The sequence below is a fragment of the Staurois parvus genome, unplaced genomic scaffold (assembly GCF_062004578.1).
Source record: "Staurois parvus isolate SC_StPar_1 unplaced genomic scaffold, SC_StPar_1.0 ptg000031l, whole genome shotgun sequence".
NCBI lineage: Eukaryota > Metazoa > Chordata > Amphibia > Anura > Ranidae > Staurois > Staurois parvus.
The window spans coordinates 13,631,390-13,645,954 of record NW_028317827.1 but is presented as its reverse complement, the minus strand read 5'-3'; the positions used below and the strand labels follow the sequence as shown (position 1 = coordinate 13,645,954).

The 14,565-nt window shown below is 43.0% G+C and overlaps 1 protein-coding gene across 2 annotated transcripts in view; it reads right to left on the bottom strand.

Moving 5' to 3' along the window:
• The window catches only part of LOC149470817 (sodium channel protein type 2 subunit alpha-like), a 136,886-nt gene that overhangs the window by 96,452 nt on the left and 25,869 nt on the right, over positions 1-14,565 (bottom strand). For both annotated transcript variants that reach the window (XR_016307948.1, XM_089660183.1), the window contains exon 4: positions 12,792-12,989. Coding sequence is in view for 1 of the 2 variants with exons in the window: in XM_089660183.1 (XP_089516309.1) it covers positions 12,792-12,989 (198 nt within the window). In the remaining variant the exon portion in view is untranslated. The remainder of the gene's footprint in view (positions 1-12,791; positions 12,990-14,565) is intronic.

Below are 14,565 nucleotides of genomic sequence, written 5' to 3'. Positions count from 1 at the left end.
TCCCCCCCCCCCCTCCATCATTCGCTCCCTCACCCACATCTTCAATCTATCCCTCTCCACCGGCACCTTCCCCTCCCCTCTAAAGCACGCACACATCACCCCCATACTCAAAAAACCCTCCCTTGACCCCACTAACCTTAACAACCTTAGACCCATCTCCTTGTTGCCCTTCACTTCCAAGCTCCTTGAGTTCCTGGTCTACAATCGCCTAAGCGCCCACCTCACTGATAACAACCTCCTTGACCCCCGACAGTCTGGCTTCCGCCCCCTGCACTCCACCGAAACCGCCCTACTTAAAATCACCAATGACCTGCTAACTGTCAAAGCCAATGGCCACTATTCTATCCTCCTGCTCCTCGACCTCTCCGCGGCCCTCGACACTGTTGACCACCCTCTCCTCCTTGCCAAACTGCACTCCCTTGGCATCAAGGACGCTGCTCTCTCCTGGTTCACCTCCTACCTTTCCCAACGCTCCTTCAGCGTCACCTACAACACTGCCACCTCCCCCTCCCCATCTCTGTCGGGGTCCCCCAAGGCTCTGTCCTCGGGCCCCTCCTCTTCTCCATCTATACCTCCTCCCTTGGCAAACTTATTCACTCCCACGGCTTCAATTACCACCTCTATGCCGGCGACACCCAAATTTACCTCACCCCCTCACTCTCTGCCCGCATCGCCCACCTCCTAAATGACATATCAGACTGGATGTCGCTCCATTTCCTCAAACTTAACCTATCCAAAACCGAGCTCCTGGTCTTCCCCCCACCCCGTGCCCCCCCCCATCCTCTCCATCACTACTAACAATGCCACCATCTCTCCCACCCCACACGCCAAAGTCCTGGGTGTCACCCTGGACTCCCACCTCTCCTTCCTACCCCACATCCAACTGCTATCTAGATCTTGCAAGCTCCACCTCCGCAACATCTCCAAGATACGCACATTCCTCACCCCAGACACCACCAAACAACTCGTACACTCCCTCATCATCTCACGCCTGGACTACTGCAACTCCCTTCCCACTGGCCTACCCAAACGAACGCTATCCCCACTCCAGTCGATCCTAAACTCAGCGGCCAGACTCATCCACCTCACCAAGCGCTCCACATCTGCCTCCCCCCTCTGCCAATCCCTTCATTGGCTCCCGATTGCCCAACGCATCAAGTTCAAGCTGCTAACCCTGACCTACAAGGCCATTCACAATGCTGCCCCGAACTACATAACTGACCTGATACCCAGATACTACCCTACCCGTGCCCTCCGCTCCCCACAGGACCTCCTGCTCTCTAGCTCCCTGGTCTCCTCCTCCCACGCCCGATTGCAGGACTTCTCCAGGACTTCCCCCATCCTCTGGAACTCCCTACCCCAATCCATAAGACTGTCACCTACCCTCCTCACCTTCAGGCGCACCCTGAAAACCCTCCTCTTCAGGGAAGCCTACCCCAACCTCAACTAACACCCGACCTCACCTAACAACTAACCTTTTCCACTCCACCCACCACTCCATCCCCCACAGCCATCTCCTCCTGTGCCACCTTCCCCTCCCTCCTAGATTGTAAGCTCGAAAGAGCAGGGCCCTCGAACCCCTCGTGTAGTGTATTGTTACTGTCTTGTCTCATGTTTTGCCCCCTTGCTACTGTACAGCGCTGAGCATACCCTTTGGCGCTATATAAATACTGTATAATAATAATAATGTGCGATAAGGACCTTAGATTGCAAGCTCCTTGAGGGCAGGGACTGATGTAAATGTACAGTATGTAAGGCACTATATAAATTGTTGGCAGTATATAAATGCCAGTAATAAATAACAATAATGCTACTCTAAGTCTGCAGGCAGCAATTAATAATAAAATGCACGCAATAGATATATTTATACTATATGAGATGTTTACAGCCGATTTGTGGTTATACAAATCTATTCAAAAAGGTGACCTGCAGTTTCATCAGAGAAACGTAAGCATAAGATTATCTAAATTGCTTTTACATTTTTCAGTGCGTTTCACCCTTTTTAATCATAACTTTTAAAGTCCAGGTAATAAAAGGAAGCCTTGGCAAAAAAAATCCTGTTGTGTGAAGCAGAGCTATTCAAAAATGGGTGGTGGCTCAGGGCTGGTTAAATCATGAGCTGGCTTTTCCCGGAAAATCCGATCAAGAGAATTCCTCCTGGTAGTTTTTAATCACCCCAGAAGGCCATAACAAAAGTGTCATTGTCTCACAGCTGGATTCCCAAATTCCACAATTTGGCTTTGAATAGCCATAGGGTGTTTATTTAATCTAATATGACTTTGATTTAATAATCTTGTATGGTAATTGAAATCAAGAGCTTGGTGTGTTTACCGCTTTAATGTCTGAAATCCTTTTGCTTTCCATCGCGGTTTTGTCTCGCTGTCTCCTACTGTGTCTCATCTGTTCTGTGTTTAAGGCTATTCAGGGGCTCTGCCCTCATCAGCCAGGGCTGGTGCATCTGTCGGAGTTAGTTTGTGCTGATTCGCATCTCTGTCTGTTCTTGGGTTCTGTCTTTGTGGGGTCAATTCACTAACATTTATCGCATGCGATATTAGTGTCACCAGACCTATTTGCATAAATTATCTCATGCGATAATTTAAGAGGAAATTCATTAATAAAAAAAAAAATTAAATGTGAGATAACTATCAGCAAAGCTTCATTAAAGTCATTTCACTAAAAATAAAATGGTTCCTTATCTTGTGGTACAGACATTCAATATTTTAGGAATGCAAAAAATAAAAATCAGCCGAACTCTGCGCCGGCCAGTAAGTGAGAAGAAAAAAATGTAATAGTGCGATTATGTGAAAGTAAATCATTTGTAACGTTGTACTAGAGGGAGATCATGCTGTAAATGAAGGCACACTAACAACGTTTTCATATTTTCACATTTCTTAGTGTGTCTGCTTTGATCTCACTTTGGTACAGTGTTACACCCTGTGACATAAAACAACACAAAAATATTAAATTAAGTGCTAAATATTACAAAATAGAAACATTTAAGGGCTTTTTATGCTTGTAGTTGGGGGGAGGATAGTAAATATCTGCAGTTCAAGCCACGTTTTTACTGCCCCCAAGGCCCCACTGCCAGCTTTAAAGTGATACTAAAGGTTGTTTTTTTGTTTTGTTTTTATAAACAAATATGTTATACTTACCTGATCTGTGTGGTGGTTTTACACAGAGCAGCCTCATCCTCCTCTTCTCAGGTATCATGCTGGAGCTCATGGCCCCTCCCCCCCAAGCAAGCTGCTTGGGGGCACTGGTGCATACTTGCTCCTGAGCCCCGCTCTATAAATCCATAAGACACATAGAGCATTGGCTCTGCCTCGCTCTCTCCTCATTGGCTGTGATTGCCAGCAGTGGGAGTCAATGGCTCCTGCCGCTGTGTCTCAGCCATTAAGGAGAGGGAGACCCAGGAGACCCGAGACTATTAGACCCCATATCTCTCCTCTGGCCTCCAATGCAGACAATCAGACACAGATCTGCCTTGTCCTAATTGGACCTTTGTAGTAGCACTCTGCCCCTATACATCTGTCTGCAGTTGCCCAGCTAGGCAATCCCAGAAGTCACATATGTAGCACCCTACTAGTTAAGGTTTAGGATGCTAAGTAAATTTAGTATGACTCCTCTGCAGCCAGTGGGGCAGTAGATGACTGTTTTAGTCTCCTCAGTATTTGACAAGCTGCTGATCTGATTATTTCCCCCCTTTTTTCTAGAGAGTTCTAGAATCACAGTGGGATGAAGAGCAGAAGAGACATCTGAATATTTATGGGGGCCCAGCCAAGTCCTGGGGACCTGTGCCCAGTTGGTGGCTGGGGAGCCCATAAATAGTCAGAGGCCTAGAGCAGGAGTTGAGTTGGTCCCAGGTACAGTCCTACAGGAGGAGCGCCCTGCCTAGGGCCTCTGCCCCTCAAGCCAGCCGTCTTCTGGAACACTGTTTGAGGGTCATCAATGTTCCAGCTGTAGCATAGCTGTGGGACCTATGTCAAGTCTGGGATTTTGTTCTGGAGAGCTCGCTGAAGAGTTCCTGGAGGAATCTGGAGGAGGGAGTCCATCTATTCTGTGGTATTGTGAGCTTTTTTTTCCCCCTCACTGAAGAGTGCCCAGTGAATTTTGGAAGGAGGCAAACTATGATCCTGTGGCATTGTGAGTACTTACCTGAATCCAGAGCCCTATTGACTGTGTGTAAGTCTCTGTTCTCTAAAAGAGGCACTAGTCATTACTCATCCAGTGGTGATTTCCTTGGAAGCTCTGTCTTATCTATCTCATTTGTTTTGTGACACAGTGATTGATTAGTAGGAAGAGAAATGCCCCAAATTATTTGGGTGCTCAACCTGTGGCCCTCCAACTGTTGCAGAACTACAAGTTCCATGATGCATTGCAAACTGTTGTCAGTTACAAGCATGACTCCCAAAGGCAAAGGCATGATAAGACTTGTAGTTTTGTAACAGCTGGAGGGCCACAGGTTGTGCACCCATGCTGTAATTGCATTGGGGAAGCTAATCATCTGTGGCTCCTCTGGGGGGTGCAATGCATTATAGTTGGTGTTTTCTTGTCATACAAGTATTTCTAGATCTTCAACAGCTCTGGCTAAGACCCAATGTACTCATATTATTTTGTGACATTTTAATGATGAAACACCTTATACAGTCAGGTCCATAAATATTGGGACATCGACACAATTCTAACATTTTTGGCTCTATACACCACTACAATGGATTTGAAATGAAACGAACTTTAACCACAGACTGTCAGCTTTAATTTGAGGGTATTTACATCCAAATCAGGTGAATGGTGTAGGAATTACAACAGTTTGCATATGTGCCTCCCACTTCTTAAGGGACCAAAAGTAATAAGACAATTGGCTTCTCAGCTGTTCCACGGCCAGGTGTGTGTTATTCCCTCATTATCCCAATTATAATGAGCAGATAAAAGGTCCAGAGTCCATTTCAAGTGTGATATCTGCATTTGGAACCTGTTGCTGTCAACTCTCAAGATGAGATCCAAAGAGCTGTCACTATCAGTGAAGCAAGCCATCATTAGGCTGAAAAAAAACAAAACAAACCCATCAGAGAGATAGCAAAAACATTAGGCGTGGCCAAAACAACTGTTTGGAACATTCTTAAAAAGAAGGAACACACCGGTGAGCTCAGCAATACCAAAAGACCCGGAAGACCACGGAAAACTACTGTGGTGGATGACCGAAGAATTCTTTCCCTGGTGAAGAAAACACCCTTCACAACAGTTGGCCAGATCAAGAACACTCTCCAGGAGGTAGGTGTATGTGTGTCAAAGTCAACAATCAAGAGAAGACTTCACCAGAGTGAATACAGAAGGTTCACCGCAAGATGTAAACCATTGGTGAGCCTCAAAAACAGGAAGGCCAGATTAGAGTTTGCCAAACGACATCTAAAAAAGCCTTCACAGTTCTGGAACAACATCCTATGGACAGATGAGACCGAGATCAACTTGTACCAGAGTGATGGGAAGAGAAGAGTATGGAGAAGGAAAGGAACTGCTCATGATTCTAAGCATACCACCTCATCAGTGAAGCATGGTGGTGGTAGTGTCATGGCGTGGGCATGTATGGCTGCCAATGGAATTGGTTCTCTTGTATTTATTGATGATGTGACTGCTGACAAAAGCAGCAGGATGAATTCTGAAGTGTTTCAGGCAATATTATCTGCTCATATTCAGCCAAATGCTTCAGAACTCATTGGACACCGCCTCACAGTGCAGATGGACAATGACCCAAAGCATACTGCAAAAGCAACCAAAGAGTTTTTTAAGGGAAATAAGTGGAATGTATGCAATGGCCAAGTCAATCACCTGACCTGAATCCGATTGAGCATGCATTTCACTTGCTGAAGACAAAACTGAAGGGAAAATGCCTCAAGAACAAGCAGGAACTGAAGACAGTTGCAGTAGCGGCCTGGAAGAGCATTACCAGGGATGAAACCCAGCGTCTGGTGATGTCTATGCGTTCTAGACCTCAGGCTGTAATTGACTGCAAAGGATTTGCAACCAAGTATTAAAAAGCGAATGTTTGATTTATGATTATTATTCTGTCCCATTACTTTTGGTCCCTTAACAAGTGGGAGGCACATATGCAAACTGTGGTAATTCCTACACCATTCACCTGATTTGGATGTAAATACCCTCAAATTAAAGCTGACAGGATGCAGTTAAAGCACATCTTGTTCATTTCTTTTCAAATCTATTGTGGTGGTGTATAGAGCCAAAAATGTTAGAATTGTGACAATGTCCCAATATTTATGGACCTGACTGTATGTCATCTGATTATCTTTCTTAGGGCCTTTCCAGATACTACAAACACTGACTATTAATAGTTGACGTATATTCCTTGTGTGGACCCAAATTGGAGATTTGAGTACACTTTCTCTATTTAGTCTATATGACTGAATGTATTTTAAGTGGCTTTATAGCTTTGAAATCAGTGATATCACCCCCTTGGTTGGAAGGTTAGTTCAATCTCTACTATCAACTATCTTTTATTACCATCTGGGAAGGCCCTCTGATGCTTTTATAGCTGTATATTATATATACTAGGAAGTCCTCTGTAGGACTGTCCACAACGTGGTCTATTCTTTTGGGATCCCACTGTCAACTTGCTTAGGCAGTGGATGCCTTTATGCCCCTCCCCAACCCCCGCTATGATGCCTGTGGTTTAAGGTATATTCAGAATATGTTGATGATGAATAATGGACAACACAATATGTTATGCTGTTATATTTACAGCAACTATTTTCTTATGTAGTAACTCCTGAAGAAGTGATATTCTCGCAAAATATCACTATGGTCATTGACACCTGATTCATGTCTCCTTATACCCTTACCGGGATACGGTATATTCATATGGATCAATATTTCATGTATCTATGAGATTTGCAGAGAGTGAACCACCCCAACGGGGGGCTTACACTCCTGGCAGATGTTTTTATGTACTGCTGCATAATTGTGTACATTCAAATAAAGAAACAATTTTTATGACTATTGTTGCAGTGTCTGTAAAGTCCAATTTTCTGGCCTCCTTTCCTTGGTCGTATTTATTACTAGCCCTATTAAGATGTGGCACTTGGGATACTTTATTACATATCCCCACAGCCCCTACTCTGTGCTGGGTACTGTCCATTTTTCTAGAACATCAGTACCTGGACTCGCAAATTCTCTTTTGGCTTAAAGGGCATACATTTTCATAGACAAACTTCTAAATCTTGTTGAAAGTCATTTCAGAAGAATGGAGGAGAAAAGAAAGGGGGAGGGGTAAGCAACAAGCCTATATACAGTGGGGCAAAAAAGTATTTAGTCAGCCACCAATTGTGCAAGTTCTCCCATTTAAAAAGATGAGAGAGGCCTGTAATTGGCATCATAGGTAGACCTCAACTATGAGAGACAAGATGAGAAAAAAAATCCAGACAATCACATTGGCTGATTTGGAAAGAATTTATTTGCAAATTATGGTGGAAAATAAGTATTTGGTCAATATCAAAAGTTCATCTCAATACTTTGTTATATATCCTTTGTTGGCAATGACAGAGGTCAAACGTTTCCTGTAAGTCTTCACAAAGTTGGCACACACTGTTGCTGGTATGTTGGCCCATTCCTCCATGCAGATCTCCTCTAGAGCAGTGATGTTTTGGGGCTGTCGCTGGGCAACACGGACTTTCAACTCCCTCCAAAGGTTTTCTATGTGGTTGAGATCTGGAGACTGGCTAGGCCACTCCAGGACCTTGAAATGCTTCTTACGAAGCCACTCCTTCGTTGCCCGGGCGGTATGTTTGGGATCATTGTCATGTTGGAAGACCCAGCCACATTTCATCTTCAATGCCCTTGCTGATGGAAGGAGGTTTGCACTCAAAATCTCACGATACATGGCCCCATTCATTTTGTCCTGGTCCCTTTGCAGAGGAACAGCCCCAAAGCATGATGTTGCCACCCCCATGCTTCACAGTAGGTATGGTGGTCTTTGGATGCAACTCAGCATTCTCTCTCCTCCAAACACGTTGAGTTGTGTTTCTACCAAACAGTTCTATTTTGGTTTCATCTGACCATATGACATTCTCCCAATCCTCTTCTGGATCATCCAAATGCTCTCTAGCAAACTTCAGACGGGCCCGGACATGTACTGGCTTAAGCAGGGGGACACGTCTGGCACTGCAGGATCTGAGTCCCTGGCGGCGTAGTGTGTTACTGATGGTAGCCTTTGTTATGTTGGTCCCAGCTCTCTGCAGGTCATTCCCTAGGTCCCCCCCGTGTGGTCCTGGGATTTTTGCACACCGATCTTGTGATCATTTTGACCCCACGGGGTGAGATCTTGCGTGGAGCCCCAGATCGAGGGAGATTATCAGTGGTCTTGTATGTCTTCCATTTTTTAATTATTGCTCCCACAGTATATTTGTTCACACCAAGTTGTTTGCCTATTGCAGATTCAGTCTTCCCAGTCAAGTGCCATTGATACAGGTAATGAGTGCAGGACAGAGGAGCCTCTTAAAGAAGAAGGTACAGGTCTGTGAGAGCCAGAAATCTTGCTTGTTTGTAGGTGACCAAATACTTATTTTCCACCATAATTTGCAAATAAATTCTTTCCAAATCAGCCAATGTGATTGCCTGGATTTTTTTTCTCATTTTGTCTCTCATAGTTGAGGTCTACCTATGATGCCAATTGCAGGCCTCTCTCATCTTTTTAAGTGGGAGAACTTGCACAATTGGTGGCTGACTAAATACTTTTTTGCCCCACTGTAGGTGTGATGATCAGATGTCCAAAAACTTTTGTCATGTATTGTAGCTATGATACTAGTGTCAAAGTTGCTCATGTCCTCATTTGACTATACAAACCCCATCACAACTAAAGAGGGAGAGAAATTTCTTACACATGATGAATATGTAACTCAATTAATTCCTGAATAGGGATTTTTTGCATTTTGAGTGCTGATACAATTTTTATGATATACTGTACACTCTCAGTCAAAACTGCAGTAGATCATAACATGCTGTATGAGCATACTTCATAAATATGATTTATTAATAATGCAAAACTACAGTGCTTCTTGTGTGCTTTATCACATCAATGTGTTTAAATGGCATTTCATCATAACTACCAATCAAATTGCTCTTTTTTTTAATATGCCACTGAAAGAAACCTTACATGTCAGACAAGACAAAATACATGTGAAATTCAATTCAAACACAAAATATTTCTGTAGATATTCTATATTTGCATTTATTATATTGATGTATCAAATGCAAAAAATAAAGTATTCTAATTATAGTAAAAGGGGGCAGCACAATCTGAATAAAGTGCTCAAAATCTTTGGGGTTTTTTTTAAATTTTATTTTGTATCATTTTTTTTGGGGGGGGGGGGGCTTTGGTGGGATATCAACAGTCTAAACAGACCTTTTATGTTCCACCTTTGAGCATAGCCCTCAGTCTTTATCTCTGCAGCTTCATCTGCACAAAATGAAAGGACAGGAAAAGCTCTATACAGAACTTCCCATTCATTCACAAAATGAAGCATTGTAAACACAGTTTACTATGCTTCAGTTATGAATGAACAGAATCAGTGATCACTCTCCAATCAGACAAGGAAGGGGGCCGGTAAATGACATATTTACTGGCCCCTTCCCCAATCTGCATCCTGACAGCAGCCGGTGGGAGAGGAGAGGGGGGAACCTGGCGCATTGAGCCAGTTTGCAATTGCGACCCTTGTACTTATGCCCCTGTTGTATATGTCAGCCCCTGTGAAAGTATTCAGGTGAACCCATGCTTTGTTCATACAGATGAAAGCAACAGATTCACGTAGCACTTTGCTGAAATTACCCAGTTCTAGAGAAGGCACACATTTGCTAGTCAATTTAAAAATCTGAAAGTGTATGGGTGCTCTTAGGCAAAGGCTAATTTTAATGATATGCCCCCACATCACTTTTTTGGTTCATCCATTTGATCAAATTCTTGTGGCCTATTTATTTTTCTGTGCTTAGTCTCAATCACAAATCAGCTTGAAAGATACAAAGTAGTTAATGTTTGGCCAAGGACAAGCAGATGAAATGCTCTTTACAAATATGTCAGCTTAGGACTGTGATTGTGCATATACACTGAGCTGAGAGCATGCCATTTTTGTTTGTTTGGGTGTTTGTTCCTGTTTTTATGTGTGTTTATTAGAATGCACAACATAGCTCAGTTGCAGCATGTCTGGTGGTCCTGGCATAGAGAGCACTGCTACAACGCGGGCTGATCGATGACCTGTCTCGGGAGGAGACAAGCATGAACTAATGTACGTCATTTAGATCAGTCTACAGATGGACAGCAATGAAACAATTTGCTTCTGAGCAGCATGGGGAGCGCAGCATTGTACAGTGTAATCTAATAATGGCTACCAGTACAGCTTCAGGCTTGAAAGACATCGTAGATTAACATCACTCATCTATCAGGAACCAAAGTGCAATTTATTTGTTACAGGCTTAATGTTGTATCTGCAAGGAAATTACTGGATATACAAATTGGCTCTTTTTATTTTTTAACTCGATGGTCTCCATTTGCTAAAGAGCAAGACTGACCCACTTATGATATAGCAACAACAGTTTGATATAAAATGTGTCAAGATCAGTAAAACTAAGGCAGGATATTACAGGAGATTATGAGCCTGTTCACATTAGCTTCACGCTAAAATGGGTTGGTGCCCATTTTTCCTGTTCTTTTTTAATTTTTTTGAGAGTGTATAATGTTACACTACATTCAAGTCTCTGCACTGCAATGCATTGTGCTGTCTGGTGACTTGCTGTACCTTTCAATGTGGTGGGGAAAAATACATGTCCATTGTATGGGTGTGAACAGGGCATATAAAAAACACAATTGTTTTCCATGTGCCCTTGTGGTGAGTTGCATTGATCAGGTGCTGAAAAACATCAGTCACCGCACATATTCTGAATGGACCCTTATCCTTTAACTTCTTCTGCATCGCCCTATAGCAGAAATACTGCTACACGGCAGCACGGGTGTGCAAAATCACATATATATATGTGATTTTCCAGTTCCAGGTACGGGCCATGCGCCACGTGTGCGCCCTACCCGTACCTACATTCGCAGCCTCGGCTGTCAATCACTGGGTCCTGGCTGGTGATGACTCGTCGGCACCTGGTGATCGCCGAGTGTCTCCGAAGGGGGAGAGACCTGTGTATAAACAACACAAATCTCTACCGTCAGCTCCTGCACACTGCTTTGTATGGCTCTGCATAGCAGATACAAAGCAGTGTGCTTACAGTGGAAAACAGACCCACACAGCATACTGTGAAACAGCACACAGTTAACCCTTTGATCTCCCCACAGGTTAACCCCTTCTTGCTCAGAGTCATTAGTACAGTGTCAGTGCTTTTTATTAGCACTGAGCACTGTATTGGTGTCAATGGATATGTCAGTGACACCAAGTCAGTTCCCCCCAGTGTCAGAATGCCTGCTGCACTAAAAAAAAAAAAAAAATTATTTTTTTTACTGGGCATATAGCAAAAAGTAAAAAACATAGTTTTTTCTCAAACTTGTCAGTCTTTTTTGTTTATAGGACAAAAAATAAAAAAACGGAGAGGTGATCAAATACCTCCAAAAGAAAGCTGTATTTGTGGGGGAGAAATTTATGTAAATTTCATTTGGGTGCAGCGTTGCATGACCGTGCAGTTATCAGTTAAAGTAACACAGCGCCGCATCGCAAAAATAGGCCTGGTCAGGAAGGGGGGTACATTCTCTGGAGGGCAGGTGGTAAAGTGTGAAGCCAAAAAGTGTTTTTTTCAATTTTGAATAGAGTGGGAAATTATGAGCACCCCTGCCAGGTTTCCACCACACTCTGAAACTCCCCTTCATGACTGAGGGTAAAACAAATGTTCATGCCTGAACATAATTTTGCAATTTTGACACGTCTTAGTAAAACTGTACATATCGTCACAACTACTTGGTGAAGCAAGGTGGATTATACCTTGTTTTTTTTTTTTTTCAGGACAAATTGGGCTTTCATTTGGTAAATGGTCCTTCTTTTTGTTATCAAAGGAAAATTGACCCAAAACAAAAAAAAATATTTTTTAAAGTTAGCTGCATATTTTTTGCTATTATCATAATTTACCACCAAAGAACAACCCAAAATAAATTCTCCTGCTCCTGGTGAACACAGCGATACAACATATGTGTACGTTAAATGTTGTTTGTACCTGTAGTAGGACCCGGAAACAAAAGTTTGCATTTTGTTCTTTTTTTTGTCCTACCTAAAACGCGCTGACACTAATACTATTTTAAAAAATGCTTTTTGTATAAAAAAAATCTTACTCAAAATATACTGACCCGAACCCTTACCTTACCCTAACACTGACCCTGGAACTGACTGAGATCAAACTTTGATCTAGCTATTTTTTCTTTATTTTTTAAAAAACATTTTACACACTTTTGTTGGTTTACCCACAAGGAGAGAAATATACAATGTACAGCATTTTTCTCTCCATTCAGAAGAGAAAGAAAACACAAGGATGAGATCACTGTGATAGCCAGTGATAAAGTGACTGGGAATCGGGGGTCCCCGGTCCTGATCGTTAGTATGGGACCCGGACAACTTGGTGAGAGCCTGGTTTCTATGCTGGGAGCACGCTGTGAACCAAAGAAAATAAATCATGTATGACTGGCCCAACCTACTTAAGGAGACTGGCAGATTGTATATTTTTTATTGCTAATATAGGGCTCCTCAGCCTACCTAATGAGTACTTTACATAAAAAGTGTCAAAACTTCAAGCTTCAAACTTACTTTCATCTTTTGCATATTCTTCAAGGCTTATATTAAGAGGTAAATCTGATGGCAGGTGCATGCATTTATTTCGTAGGTGTCCCATGAATAGCTGCAGTCCAATCAGCGCAAACACACTCAGACAAAACACCGTGAGAATCATCACATCCGAAAGCTTCTTAACCGACTGAATCAGGGCACCCACAATGGTCTTCAGGCCTGGAAAGGAAATTCAAATAAGTCTCTATCCTATGGAACACCTAGGAGAGATAGCTCAGTTTTTAGTAGATCAGGTGGTGCTAAATCAACCACTGGTGTCTTTTATCTCTGAAGCTGAACGCACCATTACAATCTGATTGTATAGTTACTTTGTAGAGAAGGTCCTATCCGCTTGATATATTTTGAAAGGATTGTTTAGGTAGGCTTTCAAGCTGCATAGATGTTGATAATAATGAAGGAGAATGTATGTAGATTGTACATAGAGAAACACAGTAGTAGAAGAAAAACAACTCCAAAGGTGGGCACTGGGCAGAGCAAAGCCAAGAATTAACTTTAGGAAATATTGCCATCAGAAAACTAGGGGTTCTAACTATTCCCTACTCTATGAAAACCAACAAAAATAGCTTTATATACATTTTACTATAAAGCAGACCTCTAGCTTCCTACAACATCACATATTACTAGAAATAATTACAAGATACGAGGCTTGGAACTTTTACAAAAGCGTGTGCCTAGGGCAGTTGGGTACAGCTCTGCTGTGAGCCATGGCAGTTCACTGAACAACACAGCTGAATGTCATAATTAGATCCATTCAGCTGGTAGGCTGTTAGTGCTGAGTAGGTTTACATGTAAATTTCTCATGTTTGAATGCAGAGTACCTTCAACTATCAATGCCTCATGTATACTGGGTATTTAGCCCTGGTGTATGACATTGGGGTGCTTTTCAGCAGGTGGGAGACACAGGTATACTGTCCAGCCCCACAGTCGGGAGCCTGTAAAACTTTATGAGAGGCTGAAAGTTGATGCTGATGAACGGCACACTCAGTGGTATTACCATTTAGGGCAGTGTATGCCCAGGGGCAAATGGCCAGAAAGCAAAAAGTCTGCACTCCGTCACCCTAAATATTAGCACCACTTAGTTGGACTGTCCAACAACAGCAACTTGCAGCCCCTCATAGTATTTTACAGGCTGCTGGCAGCAGGGCTGGATGATGCATCTGTGCCTTCCACCTGCTCAAGAGTACCAGAGCCTCATGCACCATGGTGAAATGCTCAGTGTGCATGAAACCCATGTTGTTAGTCATAAGAAGTCATAAGCTAGCCGTGAACACATCACAAATGGGCCAGTTCAGCAGGGACAAGCTGAAATTTGATCAGTGTGTGGCCCTCCCTGTTTGACAGAGAAAAACAAGTTGAAAAACTTTTGTTGATCAGCAGCTGCTGATCAGTGCAGTCTGACTGTTGGGTCTCACTGTCAGAATACAATGTCCTTGTTTGTGTAAATGGAGGAATGTGAACAAAGGAAAACTACCCATCAATGGCCAGCACTAGCCTGTGCACACTGGTGTACAAGCTGTAGGGGAAGTGCCATGCGTTGTATATGTTTTCTATGTGCCGTTGCAGTCAGCCTCCATTGATCTTTGCAGAACAATGGAGCTCAATGTACATGGCATGAGCGAGCCCTTACTTACACCGTATTGCACTGCTTGGAAACCAACACATGAACTGTGCCTGTCACTTATATCTCTGCTCACTCAGATATTTTGGTGACATCATAGTCCTCCTCCAATCTTGT